This window comes from Octopus sinensis, linkage group LG10, assembly GCF_006345805.1.
Source record: "Octopus sinensis linkage group LG10, ASM634580v1, whole genome shotgun sequence".
Classification (NCBI taxonomy): Eukaryota; Metazoa; Mollusca; class Cephalopoda; order Octopoda; family Octopodidae; genus Octopus; species Octopus sinensis.
The window spans coordinates 532534-559060 of NC_043006.1; the positions used below are offsets into that span (position 1 = coordinate 532534).

The 26527-nt window shown below is 37.4% G+C and overlaps 1 protein-coding gene across 1 annotated transcript in view; it reads left to right on the forward strand.

Annotated features, from left to right (window-relative positions):
- Positions 1-26527, forward strand: part of LOC115216335 (leucine-rich repeat serine/threonine-protein kinase 1) — a 210202-nt gene that overhangs the window by 164760 nt on the left and 18915 nt on the right. Inside the window, exons 19-26 of the mRNA XM_029785561.2 lie at positions 5419-5564; positions 11152-11370; positions 11943-12154; positions 16346-16565; positions 19515-19755; positions 21925-22149; positions 24311-24535; positions 25861-25986. Of these exons, the coding sequence (XP_029641421.1) occupies positions 5419-5564; positions 11152-11370; positions 11943-12154; positions 16346-16565; positions 19515-19755; positions 21925-22149; positions 24311-24535; positions 25861-25986 (1614 nt within the window). The remainder of the gene's footprint in view (positions 1-5418; positions 5565-11151; positions 11371-11942; positions 12155-16345; positions 16566-19514; positions 19756-21924; positions 22150-24310; positions 24536-25860; positions 25987-26527) is intronic.

A 26527-nucleotide genomic window follows, 5' to 3' on the forward strand; every position in this document is an offset into this window, starting at 1 on the left:
CAGATTAATTGACCTTTTAGATGCTCTTAAAGCAAGTGTTTTTACAATTAGCCATATTCTATATCAGGAAATTCTGATATTTTATATCAACGATTAGGTTGTTGTAGACAGTGCTGGATTTAGATCAGTTGGGCCCCTAGATCAATAAGTTTTGGAGGCCCCTATGATTTCATATGTGTAATTTTCAATTGTTTAGATGTAAACAATAGGAATGTGCATTAAATAATCTAAATAGAAAGAAATCTATAATTTCATATCAGTTTTGAATTTTCCTAATTTTTTTTTTTTGGCGTATTCTATAGCTTCAGTGGATGCCAGGATTTTGGTAGCTTCTAACTTGTTGATGTTGTCTTGTTCATTGCTGTTGACTGCCCTCTTATTATATCAAAAGAAAAGATAAACTCAAAGTATTTTTAAAAAGACAATACTTTAAAAAAGTGTTAATTAAAGACATAATATAATGAAGAGGGCCCCATGAAATCAAGGGGTCCTGAACATTTTGAAGATGCTCCAAAACTTAAAAGAAGCCTCAGTAGATTTAAAGGGATTCAGTTAAATTTAATGGCTTTTTAAATCTAAAAGAGCCCAGTTAATTAAAAGGGGGCCCAATAATTGTAAAATAACTTTATTAGATTAAGAAAAATTAAATAAATAGGCGCAGGAGTGGCTGTGTGGTAAGTAGCTTGCTAACCAACCACATGGTTCCGGGTTCAGTCCCACTGCGTGGCATCTTGGGCAAGTGTCTTCTGCTATAGCCCCGGGCCGACCAATGCCTTGTGAGTGGATTTGGTAGACGGAAACTGAAAGAAGCCTGTCGTATATATGTATATATATATATATATATATATGTATGTGTGTTTGTGTGTTTGTCCCCCTAGCATTGCTTGACAACCGATGCTGGTGTGTTTGTGTCCCTGTTACTTAGCGGTTCGGCAAAAGAGACCGATAGAATAAGTACTGGGCTTACAAAAGAATAAGTCCCGGGGTCGAGTTGCTTGATTAAAGGCGGTGCTCCAGCATGGCCGCAGTCAAATGACTGAAACAAGTAAAAGAGTAAAGAGTAAATTACTTACTTGACTGATGTAACTATACTTTAACCTTTTTAACTCCAAGCTTTAGACTTTTCTGAGCTAAAGAAGACCTTCTCCACACACATGTTTTGGGGCCCTGGACCTTGACCCATTTGTTTCATACATAGATCCAGCCCTGGTTGTGAAAAAAAAAAATGTTTTGTAATAGATAATGGGTTTTATTTTAAATTTTAACAAGAGTTAGCTTTTGTCACAGGAAACTCAGTATCGTATTAACAATGGCTGTGTCTAGCTGCAGGGAAACTCGGTTCTTTGTCAGCAACTGCCATATCTAGTTGCAGGAAACGTGCAAAGGAATACGTACTAAAAATAGCTGTATTTTGTTGCATGACCATATGGCACTCTGTCACTTATGACAGCAACAAGGGTTCCAGTTGATCCGATCGTCGGAACAGCCTGCTCGTGAAATTAACGTGCAAGTAGCTGAGCACTCCACAGACACATGTACCTTTAACGTAATTCCCAGGGAGATTCAACATGACACAGAGTGTGACAAGGCTGGCTCTTTTTTGAAATACAGACACTCTTCAATTTTGCCAGCTGGAGCAGCATGAAATAAAGTGTCTTGCCCAAGGAGACAATGCATCGCTGGGAATTGAACTCATGACCTTATGATTGTCATAAGGTTACCCTAACCACTAAGCCACATGCCTTCACATATAGTAAGGATAATAATCCTTTCTACTATAGGCACAAGGTCTGAAATTTTTGTGGGAAGGGACAAGTGAATTACTTGTCACCTCTATTACTTGACTGGTCCTTCATTTATTGACCCCCAAAAGGATAAAAGGTAAAGTTGACTAGGGTGGAATTTGAACTCTGAACATAAAGAAAGACGATATTACTAAGCATTTTGTCAAGTGTGCTATCAATTCTGTGAGCTTACTGCATTATATAATAATGACTAGCAGTATAACCCGGCTTTGCCCAGGATTAAGTTAGGATTATTAAGCTAATCAAGTTCTTTATTTCAAACCAAACTAAGTAACATCAACGTCGAAATTGGGCGAAATCCATTGAAATTGGTTTATATAGTATATATATATATATATATATATATATATATATATATATATATAGAAATTCGGGGTGAGTACTTGATAATTATAAGCACCTGTGTATACCATTTGGTGGTGTAGGTGGTGGAGTAAATTGATCAAAATAAAAACATGATGCGAAGGATTTAGCGGTACATATGTTTCGGGCCTTTATTAGACAGATTTATAACAATGCATAATGTATGTCTGTGGCCTTCTTCAGCCGTGCACAACAGCTTCCACAAGGACATGTGTTACATCAAAAATTCTTCAATGTAGAATGAGGAAATTTGGATGTTGAAGTAATGTAAATAAATAAATACATATATAGACGTGAAGATGGAGGGGCGAGAATTCAGGACGAGGGATAAAAAATGTATAAAAAGTGTAAGTGTAGAAAAATATAAAAATGTAGAGCATAAAGATATAAAGAGATATAAGGAGATGTAAAGGGGTATAAAGAATATAAAGAATATAAAGAATATAAATAAATGTAAAGGCATAAGGTTATAAAGTAAAAATAGAAATAGAAATAAAAATAAAAGTAAAAAGTAAAAAAAAAAGATAGGAATAAACATGATAAAAATGTAAAAAAATATAAAAAATATAAAGATAAGGGATGTATAGAGGTTACGGACCAAACATGGTGGTCAGGAGATTGATAAAAAATTTAGTGTAGAAGTTTTGGGTGTCAATAAATCAACAGTTTCGTCTGGGGACCTAATGTGTTGTAAATCAGAGCTGTTGAGCGTTTAATCTGGTTCTTTGAATTAATTGGTCTTCTAGTACATACATACCATCATGGATACATACACCCATATACACGCGTACATATACGCCTCCAAGCCTATAAGCATACACACGCACTCGCGTGTAAACATGTACATAAACACACACACACCCACACGCACGCGCGTACATATACATACATACAACAGAATATCCGCATGTATACACGGACACTATACGTGTACACACCCATATGTACATACGTGCGCCCATCCCTACATACACACACGCATATGCCCACGCTTCCAGGTTTAGATATAAGATATTAAAGGATGTATATAAGAACGTATGTAAAGATTCACGTCTACACGTGCACGCACACACGGCTGTGTGTCCATATGTGCGTGCACATATACACTTACATACACACACAGAGACATACGCGCATATGGGTATAGTTATAAGATATTAAAAGATGTATACAAATAGGTGTAAACATATGAATATAAGAAAACATGTAAAAAAAGAAATACGGGGTATGTACATCCAGACGTAGATGTTTACTCGTACATATGTACATATATGTATACGTATACATACGTACACGGACGCTCGTATAATCATAAAGTGGATCCATAGGTAAGTAAATAAAGGATAAGCAAAAAAAATGGACATATATAGAGATGTAAAGCGATAAGTTAGGGGTAAGAATGAGGGTAAGGGTAAAAATTAGAAATAAAAGTAAGAAATACAGTATAAAATAAGAAATACAATGTAATAGTTAGAAATGAAATATAAAAATTATAAAAATTATAAGAGTTAAGGTAAGGGATGAAAATAAAAATGAGAATAAATGGAAGTAGAATAAAAGTAAAAGTAAAAATAAAAATAAAATAAAATAAGATAAAAATATAATTTGGTAAAGTTTAACATGAGATGAAGGTGGTTGAAAGTTAGAGGTGTGCGTTAAAGGTGCCCATGTAGGGGCGGGCGGGGGGAACTGAAAATTGGAAGGGTGGGAAGTGGAGTTTGGCGGTGTGCGTTCAACATCCGAGTTAGAAATGTGGAAGGGTATAGATATAGGGAAATAAAGAGACTATATAGGAAGGATATGGGTGTAGGAGAAGAAATATGTAGGGAAGAGAAGTCAAATATGGGAGACAAAATTTGTATATATAGGAGGAAAATGCAGGGAAACATATATATATATATATATATATATAAGGGCAACACACACAGACACGTACGTACATACACCTATTGCATACATATTTTTTGTATGCATACATGTTCGTGTTTGTGTGTATCAAAAAAACACTTTATTCTTCGTTGGAAAAAAAACAAGAAAAGTCTTAACAAAAACTTACTCATCGCTGGAAGGGGGCTTAACTCCTGTTTGCAAACAATGGTGATTTCTCCAACTTGAAAATTGTTAAAAGTTTTGGTTGAAAATATATTTTTACTGCTATTTGTTGGTGCCTCTGGTAAAAATAAGTTGATGAAAATACAGCTAGGGTCATGACGAATATCCTCCTAAAATTGGAGCGACATGTGTGTTAATTTGTGGACATGCATAAATTACATTCACGTACACACACATCCTGTCTTTTATATATACAGATGATAATGAGTTAATTATATACAGTGCTTATGTACATTACAACTCATTTGAAAAAGTGGTTGGTAAAAGAGGGGACAGAAAGCAGTAATTAGTCAAATAAAGAAAGATAACAACGATAGCTAAAAATTACATACACAGAACAAAGAATAACCCACAAAAAGACAGAAACATGAACATTGAAAGAGTTCTAATGAGGAAAGGGTGAATGGGTATGTCAGAGGTGGTGTTGGGGAATTTTAGGAAATGGGTTGTGGAGGAAACTTGTGGAAGGAAAGACGTGGAATGAAGTGGTGAGAGAAGATCTTCAGATGCTGGGCCTCACTGAGGAGAAGACAAAGGACTGGAACTTGTGGAAATTTGCTGTATTTGAGAAGACATGCCAAACTAAGTAAAACCATGGCCATCCATACATACTGGCATGCCCTTTATGGCCATGCCACCACTCCCTCTTCCAGCTGAGGTCTTTGTCTTGCAGGGTTGGTGCCATGTAAAATGCACTCATGCCGGTGTCACATAAAAAGCATCCTTGCTGGTGTAACACAAATGCACCCATTCCAGTGGCATGTAGACTGTACCCAGTCCACTCTGTAAAATGGTTGGCGTTAGGAAGGGCATCCAACCATAGAAACCATGCCAAAACAGACAATTGGGGTCTGAACAGCTCTCCTGCTGGCCAGCTCCTTTCAAACCAGCCAACCCATGCCAGCATGGAAAATGGACGTTAAACAATGATGGTGATGATGATGTAGAAATTTTTAAGGATGCGATGTCCTGACAGCTACCAACTGACAGGGGTTGTTTATTCCATGCTTCAATGATTCGGAGCATGAAAACGATTCCAAAAGTCATGTATACTACACTGATTTTTTGATTTTATAATTGTGTCCGTGATCAGAGAGATATTCTTTGTTATAGCTGCAACATTTATATTTTCTTGCAGGAAATCCAGGGCTTTATCAACAACAGCTGTATTTTGCACCTGAAGAAAGCAGACCGAGTTTTCAAAAGAATCTTTAAAGAGACAAGTTGGTGTTACATCAAACTTTTGGAAAGATTTGAAATAGCAATGAAACTGAAAAGAGACTTGTAAGTTCAGTTACTTATTACTGGGATGGGGTGGAGTTGCATTGGTTAGCTCTGGTCTCTACTTCAGCAGACCTGTAATTATATATATATATAGATATATATATATATATAGATATATATATATTAGATATACGAATATAAACAAGAAGGGTAGAAATATTAGTTACTACCAGGTGCCCAGCACAAAAGACGAATCAGTCATAAGACAAAAATATTATTCGTATAGAAAAATATTATTCATGTAGTTATACAATTAAAGGCCCCTAAATTAGGATGCCGAGTGCTGGGAACACAAAAAGAAGATGAACTTATCGAGAGTGAAAATCAAAAACATTTACCGATAACTTTACACCTCGGACCGATCAGTTTCTGCCTCTTTCTAGCAAAACACAAAATATGTTGCTAAGGCTGGCTTTATCAACGAGTCGCCTAAATTGAATCGAGGTCTGCAGCGATGTGAGAACATGTGTCGATCTCGACTACTAGCAGATCTTAACTTTTCAAATCTCTGCGCAGACGCAAAATCTACACGGCAGTATAGGGCATGCCGGGAAGAATATTACGAATAAAGCCAGCCTTAGCAAACATATTTTGTGTTTTGCTAGAAAGAGGCAGAAACTGATCGGTCCGAGGTGTAAAGTTATCGGTAAATGTTTTTGATTTTCACTCTCGATAAGTTCCCAGCACTCGGCATCCTAATTTAGGGGCCTTTAATTGTATATTAGATATATATATATATAGATATATATATATATCATCATCGTCGTTTAACGTCCGTTCTCCATGCTAGCATGGGTTGGACGGTTCGACCGGGGTTCTGGGAAGCCAGAAGGCTGCACCAGGCTCCAGTCTAATTTGGCAATGTTTCTACAGCTGGATGCCCTTCCTAACGCCAACCACTCCGTGAGTGTAGTGGGTGCTTTTTACGTGCCACCTGCACAGGTGCCAGGCGGGGCTGGCAACGGCCACGGTCAGATTGGTGTATTTTATGTGCCACCGGCACGGAAGCCAGTCGATGCGGTGCTGGCATCGGCCATATATATATATATATATATATATATATACATATACAGTTGCGGCCAAAATGTTCTGAACTGCATTGTTTTCGCCAGAAAAGTAGGTATAAGTTTTTATCAAAGTTGTTTTATATTCTATAATTTTCACACACAATAAATACGATATTAATTGTTATTGTCTGAGATGTTGGTGTAATTTGAGAGGATAATACAAAAGTTATGGATGATTTAGTGATTTACTGCAAAACCCATGGCGGCCAAAATGATCAGAACGGTTGAAAAAATAACAAAATAATCAAAAATGACAGAGAATACTGGAATTATTTAATATTTAGTGTGAAGCCCTTTAGCTTCAATCACACTTTGACATCTTCGACTGCATGAGGAAATTAAATTTTCAATTTCTTGCTAGGTGATCTTATTCCATTCTTCCTGAAGGTCATTCCATAATTGCTCGGTTGTTTTAGGATTTCTGGCTTTCGAATGTTCTCCTAGAATATTTCACACATTTTCAATAGGATTGAGATCTGGGCTTTGAGCAGACCAATCCATAATAATAACCTTTTCAGCCTTGAGGAAGTGCATGACCACCTTAGCCTTGTGACATTGGGCATTGTCCTGCATGAATATGGGTGGTCGCTTAGTTGAATTTCTCAGCACAGGCAAGACATGATCTTTTACAAGTTGTTTATAAACTCCTGCATTTACCTTTCCATGTAATCGCACCAAAGAGCCCATACCATCTCCAGATATCATCCCCCAAACCATGACACTTCCTCTACCGAATTTAACATTAGTCTTAAGGCATTTAGGCGACAATTTTTCACCTACTTTTCTACGAACGTACCTTTTCCCATCTGAGCCAAATAACATAAACTTAGATTCATCACTGAAATGCACCGTTTGCCATTTTTCTTGAGACCACAACACATGTTCGGTTGCAAAGGTAAGACGACACTTTTTATTCTTGGAGCTGATCAGTGGCTTCACTACTGGTGATCTTGCTTGTAGGTTATGTTCAACTAAATGATGAGACAAGTTTTTCGAGATAATGTTTTCTTCAGTACAATGCTCATTTCCCGAGAAACAGCAGCAGCAGTTTTAAATCTGTCCAATTTAACCAACTTTATCATAGCACGATCTTCTCTCTTGGTCGTTTTTCTTGGCCTACCTGTAAACTTTCTTGCTTCACACGAACCACAATCATCGAAGACCTTAAGAATACCGTGAACAACACTTTTTGACTTGTTAACAATCTTTGCAATAGACCCAATACTTAAATTATCCTTCTTTCGAAGCTTAATAATCTGCTGACGAATTGGTAACGGAGTAAGTGGCATTATATTAAAAAAGTACACTGCAGATATTCTTACTAATGTTTTGTAAACGAACCGTCATGTAAACAAATTCTAAACATTAGAGTTCGCCAGTTAAATATACTAAAACACGGAGTAAAAGCAGTAAATCCTTAAATCATCGATAACTTTTGTATTATCCTCTCAAATTACACCAAAATCTCAGACAATAACAATTAATATCGTATTTATTGTTTGTGAAAATTATAGAATATAAAACAACTTTGATAAAAACTTATACCTACTTTTCTGGCGAAAACAATGCCGTTCTGAACATTTTGGCCGCAACTGTATATATATATGGCATTCTGTTGGTTACGATGATGAGGGTTCCAGTTGACCTGATCAACGGAACAGCCTGCTTGTGCAATTAATGTTCAAGTGGCTGAGCTCTCCACAGACACGTGTACCCTTCAAGTAGTTCTGAGGAAGATTCAGCATGACACAATACAGGCACAACTCATTTTTGCCAGCTGAGTGGACTGGAGCAATGTGAAGTAGAGTGTCTTGCTCAAGGACACATTGCGTCATCGGTTATTGAACTCATGAACCTATGATCGTAAGCTGAACACCCTAATCCCTAAGCCATGCATATATATATATGTGTGTGTCTACCAAATCCACTCACAAGGCTTTGGTCGGCCCGAGGCTGTAGTAGAAGACACTTGCCCAAGGTGCCACACAGTGGGACTGAACCTGGGACCATGTGGTTGGTAAGCAAGCTGTACCTATGGATATTCATGTTTGATTTTAAAGTTTATCTCTACAGATTTCCTATAGAATTCAGAGTCACCATTGAATGTTACGACGTTTCATATCCGTTTGTATAAACAATGCAATTGAAGATGGGAAAAATAAGTAGAATACATGTTTTTTTCTAACTTTAATCACTTTGTTTACAGAAACGTATCCATATAAAAACACATTGTAACTTTTACAACTGGTTCTGAATTCTATAGGAAATCTGTAGAGATAAACTTAAGAATAAGGACATCAAACTGCTTACACCAAAGTGGTATGCTATAGTTGCAAAACAAAATGCTGTATCATCATCATCATCGTTTAACGTCCGTTTTCCATGCTAGCATGGGTTGGACGGTTCAACCGGGGTCTGGGAAGCCAGAAGGCTGCTCCAGGCTCCAGTCTGATCTGGCAGTGTTTCTACAGCTTGATGCCCTTCCTAACGCCAACCACTCCGTGAGTGTAGTGGGTGCTTTTTACGTGCCACCGGCACAGGGGCCAGGGGAGGTTGACAAACAGCCACAATCAGTTGGTGCTTTTTACCCGATCATGGCCACCGCCAGCTTCCCCTGGCACGTAAAAAGCACCCACTACACTCTCGGAGTGGTTGGCATTAGGAAGGGCATCCAGCTGTAGAAACAGCAATTAGTATTCCTGTTTGAATCCACCATTGAGAATGAATGGATATGTTATTAGGTTTGTTTGTTTTGCAAGATTCCTGATGTGAAATTGTGTGTTGGGACAAATATTGTTATATTTGGGGATGGTCACTTTTTTTTTAATTTTCTGCCAAATAAACGCACACACTATATATTTGTTCTTCACTTCATCTTTGTTATTGTTCTTATTTTAGTGTCACAAAAAAACAAAAAAAAACAAACAATAACCATCCTGAAATATACCAATAAGATATGTTATAGGCATAGGAGTGGCTGAGTGGTAAATAGCTTGCTTACGAACTATATGGTTCCAGGTTCAGTCCCACTGTGTGGCACCTTGGGCAAGTGTCTTCTACTATAGCCTCAAGTCAACCAAAGCCTTGTGAGTGGATTTGGTAGACGGAAACTGAAAGAAGCCTGTGATATATATATATATATATATATATATACATGCATGTGTGTGTATATGTTTGTGTTCGTCCCCCCCCCCAACATTGCTTGACAACCGATGCTGGTGTGTTTACATCCCTGTAACTTAGCAGTTTGGCAAAAGAGACTGATAGAATAAGTACTAGGCTTACAAAGAATAAGTCCTGGGCTCAATTTGCTCGACTAAAGGCAGTACTCCAGCATGGCCACAGTCAAATGACTGAAACGAGTAAAAGAGTAAAAGAGTTATTGTTTAGATTCTTGCTAGTCTGTGTGCACTTCATAAATAATTCTCTGTTTAGCAGGAATCAGTAGACATCAGCAAAGAATTTCTTTGCTGATTTCTATAAAGAAGAAGAACATGTATTCTTGTTTGATTCTCTTTGTTCTGGCAAAGTAGCTTTGACTGAGAAGACACACTGTAGGATTGACAAATTGCTGTGTTTCACAGTCTTCTTGTACCAGTGAATCATGTGTGCTAAGAATATACATCATGTAAAGTGGTGTTTCCCAGACTATTTTTCCCCAAGGCCCCACAACAACTTTCCAGAAAAACGTGTGCACCACAGATGGTTGGAAAACAAACAACTTTATTTTTAATATTTCATAATCATATTCTTTCCTTAACCCTTTCGTTACCAACCTGGTTGAAACCGGCTCTGGCTCTGTAGTACAAATGTCTTGTTTTCCTAAGTTTTGAATTAAAATCTTCCGCCAAACCTTAGTCGCAATTTATGTTCATAACACTAACTTAATCATAACTAAGTTATTTTGCTAAATTCTTTGTTATATTTAAAGGAATTGAAAGAAATACAAAGCATCTCAAAATAAATACGGTAATGAGAGGTTTAAAGAAATATCCACACTAGGGCATTAGAATAGTGCTATACTTTAGCAAAGTCTTCCACAGTATGCTTGGCGCTGGAGGGATTGGTTTGGCTAGGCTGAGTATAGCTGTAGTATGTTTGCTGGGGAAAAAACGCTTTTCATAATTCTATATCCCACTTAAAAACAAAAACAAAAAAAAATCTTAAATCCCACATCCCACCCCAATTTTCCCAAGCTCCACTGGTGGGGCATATGCCCCATGGTTGAGAGTCACTGGTCTAAAGGGAGGAGGTGTTCTAAGTTGGTAAAAACCTACAGTAATCAGATATTCATGTGTGAATGACTAATGGTGGTGATGGTGGTGGATGAATGATGGTGATGGTGGTGTAGATGGTGATGGTGGTGGAGATGATGATGGTGGTGGATGAATGATGGAGATGATGGTGATAATATCGACGACAATTTTACTCTGTTTTTGTATAACCATCGTAGTTACCGTTCCCTGTTACTGTATTCTATAAAGAAATTTGTACTAAATAAAGAAATTTGTATTCTGTAGGCTGCTGATTCCATCATTGCTACCAACACAATCTCTTGGAGAGTACATGGATAATGAGGGGCAGAGAGTGAGCCACTTGTACAAAATGACATATATTCCAGATAATTTCTGGAATTATTTAATTATTCGGATTATGTTATCCATGGAAAGATTCTCTGAGAAAAATGCTTTCATTTCTCGCAAGTCTTCTTTGTTGAATAACAGGCAGCAGTCACAAAGGTATGTATATCGAAAGATGTTTAGTGAATGCTAAATTTTATATTCTATATATTCCTTTATTCATTGGACTGTGGCCATGCTAATTGTCGCCATTTGATATATGTATATATATTATATATTTATAATATATTATATATAATATATATAAAATATATTATATATATATATATATTATATATAATATATATATAATATATATATATATATAATATATATAAAATATATTATATATATATATATAGTATATATAAATATATATAATATATATATCAGCGGTGGTGCCCCAGCATGGCCGTGGCCTTCGGGCTAAAACATTTTAAAGGATTTTAAGGATATAAATATATGTATGTATAATGTATTATCTATCTCTCTTTCTATATACACACACACACACACATATATATATATACACACACATAATATATTATCTAGCTATATATATGTGTGTGTGTGTGTGTGTGTGTGCATATATATATATATATATCATATATATTATTTATGTATATAATATATAATATATATACTATTTATGTGTATATATATACCAGATATTTTCTGTTTTCTTTTTCCAGACTCTATGTGCTGAAGAATGTCCATTCAATATACCGGAGCGACAATGCCTTTGCCAGGTATTCAAGCGGATGCTTCCTTATCGAAGTGGTTTATAATGAAGCGAGGCAGGCTCTTGGCCTCCTCGTTACCGTAGCATCGACCGAAAGAGAATTCTCAATGCTTGGAAACATCAAACTAGAAATTGAGAATGTAATGAATGATTTCTTCCCAGGTTTGTTAATTCTATATTTCTGGTTTCAATTCCTCATGCTGGTTAATACTTACCTTTAACATCCCAACCATAACCATCACCACTGCCATAGTAGCCACCACCACCACCACCACCTTGCAGCAAGACATTTTATCTTTTATGTTTTACTTGTGTCAATCATTAGACTGTGGCCATGCTGGAGCACTGCCTTGAGGAATTTTTTACTGAATGAATCAACCCCAGGAATTATTTTTGTTAAGTTAGGTACTTAATCTATCAAGTCTGTATTGCCTAACTACTAAATTATGGTGACATAAACATACCACAAACATATATATACATAAACATATATGTATATATAAACAACCGGTGTTTGCGTGTTTATATATATATATATATATATATATATATATATTATATATATATATATATATATATATGTATATTTATAAAAAAGAAGTTTGAAAATGCCGCTATATAAGATAAATTTTAATTTTCTTAGAAACTTTACATGTTTCAGTTCTTCTTGAAAAATCGAACCTTATCAAAAATATTTTTAAAAGTTAAGTGTAATAAAAAAGTTCATAATTGTTTCTTACTAGTCTCAATAGAGTCCATGTGGTGGTGTTTTGTGGGGGGGGGAGCATAATAGCTATCTTGTGTGTTGACTAGATTCATTAGCTGTAGTTGGGGAAATGACCAGCGGCCGATATAGCAGTAGTAGCAGTGACTATTGGTCGTAGTAGTAGTGACCGTGGTGGTGGTGGTTGGAGTTGCAGCAGTTCGTTAGCTGTAGTAGTAGCAGCAGTGGAAGACTGTTGGTCGTAGTAGTAATAGTAGTGACCATATATATATATATATATATATATATATATATATATATATATATATTATATATATATATATATATATATTATATATATATATATATAGAGAGAGAGGAGAGAGAGATAGCAATAAGAAAATGGAGGGGATCAATAGGTGGTATTCATCAACTTTTAGACATTATATTATGTCTATTTATTTATTTACTAAAAGGACAATTATAACAATATACATACATGTATAACATATTATGCTTTACATATATAATATGTTTGTTTATTACCCATAAGGGGCTAAACATAAAGGTGACAAACAAGGACAGACAAACGGTTTAAGTCGATTACATCGACTCCAGTATGTAACTGGTACTTAATTTATTGACCCCGAAAGGATGAAAGGTAAAGTCAACCTCGGCAGGATTTGAACTCAGAACATAATGGCAGACGAAATACGGCTACGCATTTCACCTGGCATGCTAACGCTTCTGCCAGCTCGACACCTTAATATATAATATATAAAGATATCAGTAATTATTAAAATATATAAGATGCAGGGATAGAAATATATACATAAATAATGTATATTGGGGCAAGAGGGAGAGAGAGAGTGTGTGTGTGTGTGTATGCAGATATGCCAGGGGAGCACAAAGCAGAAAGAGTCTCCCTAGATTTTAGTACGATATATAGTTCCATTCAATTGTTTTCAATCTATAGCAAGAAGAAGCTTCAGTATATTACTGTGAAATGATCTTCACTGCTTGAAGTCTTACATGTTGAAACTGGATAATTATTTGTTGTATGTGGCCCTGCTGTATGGTTAACAGTGATTAGCCCTGGTCATCAGCCCCAAGGAACTGGAACAGACACAACAAAGCAAAGTGTCTGAAGTTCTGACATTTCTACCAATTTACCATGGCCTGGATGGTGTTTTACTTATCAACCCTAAAAGGTTTAATAGCAGGTTGACTTCAAAGGGATTTGAACTCAGAATGCAGAGAACTGAAATAAGTATGGCATTTTCACCAATTCTCTAATGACACTGCTATATATCAATATATCATCATTATCATCAAATGTCTGTTTTCCATGCTGGCATGGGTTGGATGGTTTAGCAGGGGCTGGCAAGGCTGAAGAGCTGCACCAGGCTCCCATTGTCTGTTTTGGTATGGTTTCTTTGGCTGGATGCCCTTCCTAATGTCAACCACTGGGTGCTTTTTACATGGCACCAGCACAAATGCTTCTGATGTGGCACCAGCACCAGTGGTGTTGCCATGTACCTTGCAAGACAAAGATCTCTTTGTTGAGAGAGGGACTGGAATAAAGGCATGTGGCTGTGTGCCAGGCATTAGGTTTGTGTATGATAGAGGGACAGAGATAGTTGTCTTATTACAGAGGAGATACTTGGCCATCCCGTAGGACAAGGAAGGACCCATGCAAGCACTTTTCTGTGCTTGCATGGGCCGGACGAAATTCATTGAAGCAGATTTGAATGGTATTCTTGTCAGTAAACTTCCTGTTTCCAAACTAGGTAATATTTCCACATTGTCTGACATGTTGTTATAGAAGATTGGACATGTAGGATTACCACTCGTGTGGCAGTACTCCTTTGCAGCTATTGTACAATGTCATGATAGGAAGACTCCCACACACATGCACACACCCTTCTCACACACACATGATGGCTTCTTTCAGTTTCTGTCAACCAAATCCTCTCACAAGGCTTTTGTTGGCTGAAGACTATTAAACCTTTTGTTACTGCATTTATTTTGAGATGCTCTTTGTTTCTTTCAATTACTTTCAATATAACAAAGAATTTAGTAAAATAACTTAATTACCATTAAGCTAGTGTTGGGAACATAAATTGTGACTAAGGTTTGGTGGAAGATTTTAATTCAAAGCTTAAGAAAACAAGGCATTTGTACTACAGAGCCACCGGTCTGTTTCGGCCAGGTTGGTAATGAAAGGGTTAATGGAAGATACTTTCCTGTAAGATTGAATGGAAATTCATATGATTGGGAAGAAAACTTCTTAACCACACAGCTGCATTAATTATTTTGTGCTTATTCACAAATGCTACACTATCTAATAAGGAAATCCCCTAAATTTAATGTAGTTAGACTACATTTTGTAACACCTACACTGTAGAAAGTAAGCATCTTGTTATTTTATTCATACACAGAAACACAAAGAAGATTAATTTGGTATGTTTTATGGGTGATTGGTCACTCCTCAAAGGATAAGTACTTTTTTCATTTCTTTGCCTCCGGCATCAGTTGTTAGTTGTCGGAGCACTGCGTCCTTCAAAACTTCCATGCTTCCTGAGATTCGCCAACACTTCACCTGATTTTCTCCCCTCCATACACACGCAAGCATGTATCTGACTCATACACTGTTCACTTCCCAGACATTTGTACATTACTGCATATGCTTTATACGTACTTTTGACAAGTTGCGATGGACCTAAGCACTGTATACAATAATTTCATTATTATCATTATTATTATATGTTTACAAAGTCAGAAAACAGCACAGCTCCCATAAGTTTCGGAAACATTTTTTCATGCCAAGAGTTTCTGAAGCATGGAACAAACTGCCGGCATCAGTTGTTAGTTTTCGGAGCACTGCATCCTTCAAAACTTCCATGCTTCCTGAGATTCGCCAACACTACACCTGATTTTTCTCCCCTCCATACACACACAAGCATGTATCTGACTCATACACTGTTCACTTCCCAGACATTTGTACATTATTGCATATGCTTTATACGCACTTTTGACAAGTTGTGGTGCACCTGAGCACTGTATACAATAATTTCATTATTATTATTATTTTAAATTAAGCACATATTTGGAAGTAGCTGAAATTACATAAAACCAATGAGTTGATCACTGCTGTAACATCTTTGTTCATTGGTCTGCTTCATCAGAGTTGGCCAGGAACAAAACTGTGGGATGACGTCAGCAGCTGGGGAGCTGACCGGAACTTGGGGCTGACCAGAAGAGGAAGGGGCAGCAGTGACGTGCGCGCAGGCAGGAGAGGATTGGGCCTTTTTCAATCGGGGTAGCCGAGAGAGTTGGACGTGTGAGCGCTTTGTCAAGGTAGGGGAAAAGCAGTTGCTATTTCTAGCGTTTGGGTCGGGCCACATAGAAGGGTGCATTACCACTGGGGAGGTCTCCGTCGACGAAGAGAAGGTAGGTGTCCTTATTTCAAATCTCCCGCATACACCACAAAAACAACAGCAATAATAATAATAACATTAGTTTCTTGTAGTCATGTCAAGTTTATGCAAGTGTGTTCCAATCTTTGGGGAACTCACAGACACACTTTTTAACTAGAAAAACAATTGCAATAAAATGTCATGAAAATATTTTTGTATTTATTTTCGTAGGTTTGAATCAAAGTGAATTTATCCAGTCCTTTGCACTCTGTCCAAAATGTTACGTTTGGGATGAAAACATGAGGGATAATATTCTAAACACTGCCGACCATTTTTATATGGAACATTGTGCCTTTGCTTTAGCAACTAAAACTGCTGTTCACTGCAAGAATGCTGGTGTGATTCCAAACGAAGAGATAATTCCTGACTTGATGCTAATCCATATTCCAAAGTAAAGAATGTTTTTTTATTAATTCTTTGATTATTTTAATCATCATCATCATTTAACGTCTGTTTTCCATGCTGGCATAGATTGGATGGTTTAACTGGAGCTGGTAAGGCCAAGGGCTGCACCAGGCTTCATTTTCTATTCTGACATGATTTCTACTGCCAGATGCCCCTTCCTAACACTAACCACTCCACAGAGTGTACTGGGTGCTTTTTATGTGGCACTAGCACCAGTGCTTTTAATGTAGCACTACCACTTGTGCTTTTTATGTGGAACCTATTTCTTTATTACCTACAAGGGGCTAAACATAGAGGGGACAAACAAGGACAGATATAGGTATTAAGTCGATTACATCGACCCCAGTGCGTAAATGGTACTTAATTTATCGACCCCGAAAGGATGAAAGGCAAAGTCGACCTCGGCAGAATTTGGACTCACAATGTAATGGCATACGAAATACCGCTAAGCATTTCGCTCGGCGTGCTAACGTTTCTGCCAGCTCGCCGCCTTTTTATGTGGAACCAGCACTGGTATCAATGTTTTATTGTAAATGTTCTCAGACATAAAGACAGTGAAAATGAAAAAGAATTTAGTTTTCTGAATTCGAGAAGGTGGAACTGTAGATGTTCAGTAGCAGAATCAGTAACACTGTTGCATGGCAGGCGAATGCTATGAGACCTAAGCCCTGTTGGTGGGTCTTTTCTATTTGAAATTGATGCTTATAATGTTCTGATATCTTCCTGTAATTTATTTAAAAGTTAAGCTTTCTAATTTGGTGAATAGTTGAGAGGTGAAAAATGAGTCTATGAAGCGATAGCTGTTGCAGATTTCAATAAAATAGTTTATTCTATTGCACTTCATAATGGAGGCTCTGATGAAGCTGTTGGATGTTATTCAGACACTCAGCTATGAATCCGCTGCCTTGTACGGCAGAAACAGCTGTAACCTAATGAAGTTCATAATGAAACTGTTTTTGATGCTTTGTCATCTCATTTTCTTACAGCTTTCACATATAAAGCTGATGTTCAGATGAACTTCTATAGGCTAACTCCTCTGCATCATCACCATCGTCATCATCATTTAATGCCCACTTTTCCATGCTTGCATAGATCGGACAGAATTTGTTGTGACAGATTTTTTTTTATGGCTGGATAGCCTTCTTGTCACCAACCTTCATTTGTTTCCGAACAATATTTCCCCATGGCCAGATATGTTTGAAACAGAAAACTGGAAACACACAGCATTGCTTGCATGGCCAAGATGCACATTTGCAACCTGTTCAAGGAATTTTGCTTGATTCTCTATTAATTCTGCCTGTCCAAAATTCTGTTTGGTACTTCATATATGTATACAGCAACGTTCTGGAGCTGAACTGCTTCCATGGGTGAATGAGCACTTTCAAAGTGCCCTTTGGAGCCTTAGACAAGACTCAATAGCATCCCACAGCTCCAATAGACACAACACTGGATTCATAAAAACATTCCGTCGTTTGTAGACAAGGACGTATGGCCCTCAAGAAGCCCCGATCTCAACTCAGAGTTTTCTGTTTGGTCCATTTTGGAGACGAGGGTCTCGAGCACTCCTCATGCTTCACTTGATGCTCTGAAGGCAAAACTCCACCAGGAATCAGCTTTGATTCTGCAAGAACAGCTGCATTCCACATGTGAAGCATTTGTGCCTAAGACTTAAGCCTATGATTTGAAACAGAGGTGGTCATATTGTATAAATGTGGTAATGTCATAATTGTGTTTCCTTTACCATTCCATTGCAATGCTTGGACGATAGATCGGTAGCCACTATACACATTTTTTTTCTCTCCTTGTTTTTTTCTGTGTCCCTTTCTGTATAAGAGCATAGGCTCGAAATGTAAAAGACGTTTTCACTTCCCGAGCGTGATACTAATACATCTGTTTGTTTTCTACAGCACCTGTCTTCGTTTTTTGTTTTTTTCATAAACTCTCCCCATATATATATATATATATACATATATGTAAAAACACCATCCGTTCGTGGCCGTTTGCCAGCTCCGTCTGGCACCTGTGCGGGTGGCACGTAAAAAGCACCTACTACACTCACAGAGTGGTTGGCGTTAGGAAAGGCATCCAGCCGTAGAAACACTGCCAGATCAGACTGGGCCTGATGCAGCCTTCTGGCTTCACAGACCCCAGTTGAACCGTCCAACCCATGCTAGCATGGAAAGCGGACGCTATATGATGATGATGATGATGATATGTATGTATGTATGTATGTATAATGAATGTATACTCATAACAATAATAGAGATAATAATCCAAGGATGGAATTTTAATGCCTTACTACATTATATTGGCACAGCTCGGTACAACCCCATAAAACTGATCTTGCTAGGTTGGTATCATTCAGCTGTAGCTGACTTAGGAAAATAGAAGCTTTTATATGCGTAACCCAAAAACATTTTCTGTAAACAAACTTAAAAGATATGTATTTATATGTGTGTGCATGTATGTGTGTATGCATATATGTATATATGCATGCATGTATATGTGTATGTACACATATGTATACATAAATGGCAGTGCCCCAGCATGGCCACAGCTCATGAGCTGAAACTAGAATCAATCAATCAATCAATATGTGTATGCATATATACATGTGTGTATGTGTGTGTATATATATATATATATATATATATTTGTATATATATGTATATGCATATATACATATACACATACATACGTATGCACACACACACATTTCTCTCTCTCTCTCTCTCTCTCTCTATATATATATATATATATATATATGTGTGTGTGTGTGTGTATATATGAACACACACACACATACACACACACATACAGTCCTTTCTTCTGAGGTTATTAATTACATCTTCGTTATATTTGTACCACTTTGCAAAGTAATTTCTTCATGAATTTCTTTTTTTTTTTTTCTTTTCTTTTCCTTTTCATGTTTCAGAAAATTCCACATTGATTCCAAAATTGTGAGGCAGTCAAGTTACATTGCCAGTGGCACCAGTGGCTCTGTTTATGCTGGGAAATACTGTGGTGTTGATGTTGCCATCAAGTATTTCGGTTCTTCCATCAAATGGAAACCCTCAGATAAATGTAGTCAAACATCCAAGTCAGAATCGGACAAAAATGTCATCGATCAGGAGGATTTCACTTTATATTCAGATAGCTATTTCCAAGGAAAAGCAGTAAGTATCAATGAAATTTCTAATTAGGAGAATGTTACTTTGATTGTTTGGTTGATTAAGTTTCCGAATTAAAGGTAATTTTAATATTGTTAGTTGTGTATGAGGCAGCAAGCTGGCAGAATCGTTAGCATGCTGGACAGAAATTCTCAGTAGCATTTCATCCACCATAAGACACAACAGTGACTGAGCTGGTAGAAATGTTAGCACACCGGTGAAATGCTTAGCGGTATTTCGTCTGCTGTTACGTTCTGAGTTCAAATTCCGCCGAGGTCGGCTTTGCCTTTCATCTTATCGGGGTCAATAAATTAAGTGCCAGTTACACACTAGGGTCGATGTAATCGACTTAATCCCTTTATCTGTCCTTGTTTGTCCCCTCTATGTTTAGCCCCTTGTGGGTAATAAAGAAATAAGACAGGACAGTAAGCTGGCAGAATTGTTAGCATGCCAAACAAAATGCTTAGTGGCATTTTGTCCCATCTTCATGTTCCGAGTTCAAATTCCACCAGGGCCAACTTTGCCTTGAATAAGTTCCAGTTGAACACTAGGGTTATTAAAATTGACTTACATCCTCCACCCAACTCACTGGCCTTGAGCCAAAATCTGAAACCAATATTCTCTTATTCTCTTATATGTTTCAGTCCAATGACTGTGACCATGCTGGAGCACCATTGTAATCATCTTTCCACTTTCCACCTGTGTATCATACTAAGTATACATATGCCTTTCAGAGGTATGGTTCCCAGGTTTTTGTTTGAGAGGAATATCTATTGATACATGTGTTATGAAGACAAATACATATTGGAGCATTGTGAATGTCATTGCAGGAATGACTCAGAAGAATGTTTGAGGCATTTCGACCTTCTTGGGCCTTGTCAATGTTGTGTATCCATTCGTTTCATGTTCAAATGAAATTCATACTTTAGTATATAGTAAACAGTGATTGGTACATGCACTGATATTGTGGGAAGCTTACTGGGTGGTAAAAAAAATTTGAGAAACACAATTGAAACAGCCTTAACTTCAAATTTCCATTTGTTTATCATACCAAATGTAAATACAGCATTGAGGGAAGCAGCAAGGTATCCAGCCTGGATGCTTGAAACAAAGAGGACTCTATTAAAGGCATTCGAAGTGCCAGCTGGTAGTGTTAAACCAGACTACAGAGATGTAACAGGATGAAGATCTCAAGAACACTTGAGGGGTGTCGGTCTTATCCTGTTACATTCAATTGTGTTGAAAGGAAAACCAAAATTTCGACTATCTTCAACAGCAATAAATAGTACTTTATTTTTGTTTGGATTCGCAAATAAAATATATACACATATATTTTCTTCAGGGCGAACTGGTAGCCAAGTCCATAAAACTATCCACAATAGTTAACTTGTGTGAGCCAAAATGCTGTCTCCGTTCCCGCGTAGAAGGGGGCTTCTCTACGTGTTGGGTTTTCTTGACAGAAGGTTGAGTCATGTCCACTCGATAGGGCTGCAGCTTCAAAAGGACCGATCTAGCGGGAAAACTTTCTGTTGGCAGTTTTTTGCGCATGAGGGAACTTCAGGCGGCCTACCGGAAGTAATCCAACTCTGCGCATGCGTGCTGAAAACTTCCAAAATAGCATCACTACAGAGATAAGTCTACCAGTCAAGTAAGCCATGGCAGGATTTGAACTCAGTATGTAAAGAGCCAGAATAAATACAGCTAGGCATCCTGTCCTACATTCTTACAATTTGATTGCCGAGAATTGGTACCTTTTTATTGATCCTGAAAGAACGAAAGACAAAGATTGAACCCTGAGCACAGAGAGTTAAAACAAATCCCATAAAGTATTGTGTCTAATAATAATAATAATGAAATTGAAGCATGTGCAGTAATGTACAAATGTTTGGGAAGCGAACAGTGTATGAGTCAGATAGATGCTTGCGTGTGTATGGAAGGGAGAAAATCAGGTGTAGTGTTGGTGAATCTCAGGAAGCATGGAAGTTTTGAAGGATGCAGTGCTCCAACAACTAACAACTGATGCCGGCAGTTTGTTCCATGCTTCAGAAACTCTTAGCGTGAAAAAATGTTTCCTGAAGTCATGGAAGGAGCTGTGCTGTTTTCTGACTTTGTAAACTGTTTTTCAATATCCTATCAATATTTTGATATTTTTTTTCTTTTTATCGTCTCTTACAGGTTCTGAGCAATCTACAAGAAATGCAACATGAAGTAACATTGTTAAGTAATTTAAACCATCCTTGTATCATCTCCATGTTTGGCTTCTCAATCAGTCCTATGTGCATGTTGATGGAACTCGCACCTCTTCGCAGCCTTCGTCATGTCATCAACTCACAACTAAAGAAACACAAAGGAGAAACAATTCTCTTTCCTAAATTGCTATGCTATAGAATTCTCTTCCAGGTAAACCATCATCCACACCTTTCTCTCTCTCTCTCTATTTCATTCACACACTCTTTATTATTATTATTATTATTATTATTATTATATACGTTTGATTCAGTTATGTTGCTACTGCTTGTTAGAAAAGCATGACTGTCACATTAACATATTGGCTTGTTTTCTATAAATTCAATAGAAAGCATTGATTAATTGAGTCCCTATAAAAGGTCCAACTTTTCTCTCAAGGTCCTTACACTCTGTCAAGTATGCACACTGATATTACACATCCATCGGAGCGTACTGGCTTCATTCCTTGCAAGCTTATGCATGTCTTTGGCAGTCACGGCCCATGTTTCACTATGAAAGCGAAGGGTCATTAGCACTTATTCTCCCATGAGAACTACTTTACTCATTGTATTCGTCTTTGTTTTTTAAGATAGTAGGATGTCATTTGAGGGAGACAGAGTTGCTGTTTGTAGCAGATTGTGCAGCTCCATAGACGTTCTCTCAGAAGTTTTACTCTCAAGTAGATAATGTAGAATGATATCAATTATCAGTGTACAGAATGGTTTTTTTTCACTGTAGACTTAAGCCATTCATGATTCTTCTACTCCACCAGGCTCTCTACTTCACACACACACACATATCTCATCTCAGTGTTTACTGAGACAAATTTACTATGGCCACTTAGTTGCCTTTCCTGTTGCCAACTCTTGACTATTTCAAAGCAAGGTACCACTGCATATTTCCAAAGGTCTTGGTCACTAGTCACTGCCTCGGTGAGGCCTAATGCTTGAAGGTCATGCTTCACTAGCTCATCCTATGTTTTCCTGAGTCTACCTCTTCCACAGGTTCCCTCAACTGCTAGGGTGTGACACTTTTTCACACAGCTATCCACATTCATTTGCACCACATGACCATACCAGTGCAGTCGTCTCTCTTGCACACCGCAACTGATGCTTCTTAGGTCCAACTTTTCTCTCAAGTTACTTACACTCTGTCAAGTATGCACACTGACATTATACATCCATCGGAGCATACTGGCTTCATTCCTTGCAAGCTTACGCATGTCCTCGGCAGTCACAGCCCATATTTCACTGCCATGTAGCATGGCTGTTCATACACACGTGTCATACAGTCTGCCTTTTACTCTGAGCAAGAGGCCTTTTGTCACCAGCAGAGGTAAGAGCTCTCTGAACTTTGCCCAAGCTATTCTTATTCTAGCAGCTACACTTACAGAGCACCCACTCCCACTACTGACTTGGTCACCTAGGTAACTGAAGCTATCAACTACTTCTAGTTTTTCTCCCTGGAATGTGACAGAAGTTGTACACTGGGTACATCTTATAGAGTTTCTACCTACACCTTTTCTACAGATTGAGCAGGGCCATCTACCTGAAGGGATTTGTGGTTTGTCTGCCTTCCTATTAGGACTTTGGTTTTAGCTAGGTTGACTCTAAGGCCCTTCGATTCTAATCCTTGCTTCCACACCTGAAAATTTTCCTCTAGTTCTGATAGTGACTCAGCAATTAAAGCAAGGTCTTAATTTAGTAAAACAACTTTGCTATTATTAAGCTGTTGTTTGGTACATAAATTGACATGAAATTTTGAAGCAAGATTTTTATGTAGAACACTTTGGAATAGGAGGTTGGCATCATGGAACCAGAGTTAATCCCAGGCATGTTGGTATCAAACAGTTGAACTCTGATAACACTTGCAGGCTCTGCAAACTCGGCTGTGTAACTCTGAATGATAAAAAAAAAAAATTAAATATACATGTAAGGTCAAAAGTCAGGCATTTGAGTTCAATACGCTCCAGAATTGTCAAAGACATGTTTCAAATTTTCTAAAATTGAATAAAATATATAAAATAATAATAAACACACACGTTCTTGTGCATGATAAACAAAATTAATAATAATGATAATTATGTGATTAAACATAATGTCAGGTGTTTTGGTGCGCTCTGTAGAATAGAGGAGACACTAACTTCGCACCTTTCTGTGCTGGTGAAAGGGTAAAATATACTCCGTCAATGTTATGAAATTGTTGGTGACAGAAGGACATCCAACCATAAAAAAAAGTTATAAAGAAAGGAAAGTGGCAGTAATTTCTTTTAAAATGTACCAGACATACTTATTTTGTATTTTATTTGGGTTTTTTTTCCCTGTTTTTTTTTTAGGTGGCCAGAGGACTAGCATATCTTCATAGAAAACACATTATTTATGGAGACTTGAAATCAGACAATATCTTGACCTGGACTTTGAGTTTAGATGCTGATGTCAATGTGAAGCTTTCTGACTACAATTTCTCACAATACACTACACCAAAAGGACTCAAAAAAATGCTTGGAACCCCTGGATATCAAGCACCTGAAATTTTACAGAGATATTCATATGACAACTGTGTAAGATAGATGTTTTGTTCTTTGTTTTACTATTCATCATTATCATCATCGTTTAGCGTCCGCTTTCCATGCTAGCATGGGTTGGACGATTTTGACTGAGAACTGGCAAACCAGATGGTTGCACCAGGCTCCAATCTTGATCTGGCAGAGTTTCTACAGCTGGATGCCCTTCATAATGCCAACCACTCCGAGAGTGTAGTAGGTGCTTTTACATGCCACCGGCACGAGGGCCAGTTTGATGGTACTGGCAACAGCCACACTCAAATGGTGTTTTTTACGTGCCACCTGCAGTTTCCATCTGTCAAGACTTACTCATGATGTTCTAGTTGACCCAAAACTATGATAGAAAAAACAAAACACAGGTCCATGTAGTGTGATCGTATCAGGAACCACATGATTTTGAAGTATCACTTTTTAACCATGGTTTGTATTGAAGAGGATGAAACGAGTTGTGTGGTGACGTAATACAACAAATACTTAATAGAACTGATGTAAAGCAAAAAGAGAAAAATCTCCACTGAGGGTGAAGAAATTGGTGGTCGGCTGTTGTGACAAATATTAAAACCATGAAGCTTGTGGCGTTGGGTAAGTTCATATACAGTGTGAAGAAGAGAACAATGTTGTTGTGTAACAATACAGATGTAGCAACACCTTAATCCTTTGCCTGTTTAAAGCATTTTCATAAGTTTATCCCAAACGTCCATGTTTACTTTCTGACTTTTGGTGAGCCCTTGTTTCTTATGTTCTCCATACTATAAAGCTTTCCTTTTATAAGTTGCAAGTTAAATTTTGCAGTGTGGAAGGTGTTTATAAGCCATTTAAGAAACACACAAAAACCGTTAGATTCACTTCAACATTTAAGTTTAATTTGTCAAAATATTTTCGTCGCTTTAAGACCGCGACCTGTTCACTGACAAAATTACATGCTGCACAAAGTTTTGTCAGTGAACAGGTCGCGGATTTTAGCGACGAAAATATTTTGACAAATTAAACTTAAATGTTGAAGTGAATCTAACGGTTTTTGTGTGTTTCTTAAATGGCTTATAAACGCCTTCCATGCTGTAATTGTTTTCGTTCCAGCACACGATCTCAGATCAGGTCACTTGCTATGCAAGTACATCTCCATAAAGTTAAATCTTGTGATTGAAAACGAAATAGGAATGTGTAACATAAATTACGCAGGGACATGATGCATGGAGATGTGTATCATCAATGATGCATGTCCAGTGTATCTGATGTGATTCACAGGACAGGTAAAGAGTTTATAATTGAACAATCATCCCTATTCTTTATGTTGCTTCTTTCCCTTTGGTTATCTTCAATAGGTTGATATTTATTCCTGGAGCATCGTGGCATATGAAATTTTAACTGGATGCAGACCTTTTGAAAAGCTCAACTTTGTGTCGGAAATTGCAGCTGCTGTTATTGATAATAAAAGACCAATGATTAAGGTAACTAAGTACCCCCTTTTAAAATTTTTTTGATTTCAGGCTTTATACATCTACCTCTTGCATTTGTTTGTGCTTAAAGAATGGTAGATGTGTGATCTGGGGAGAATTTGGCTGCTAATTATAACAGGTCAAACAACTGTATAGAAGTTCTTTCATTGATTTGGAAAGAATCTGTTTTTACTGCACTTAACCTATTATGAAATGAATGCTTCAAAGGCAATTTACAAATGTTGATGTCTGGAATGTTGTGTGATGTATTTGCTCATATGGTGTGTACTTGGGTACAAACAAAAAAATGAACTTTCACAAGCATGTATCTGACTCATACACTGTTCCCCTTCCAGACATTTGTACATCACTGCATATGCTTTATACACACTTTTGACAAGTTGTGGTGCACCTGACCACTGTATACAATAATTTCATTATTCTTATTATTATATCCTTTTATCATATTAAAACTATGAGGCTTGTGACTTTGTGTTAGTTTGTATACAGTGTGAAGAAGAGAATAATGTTGTTTTGCCTGTCTAAAGCATTT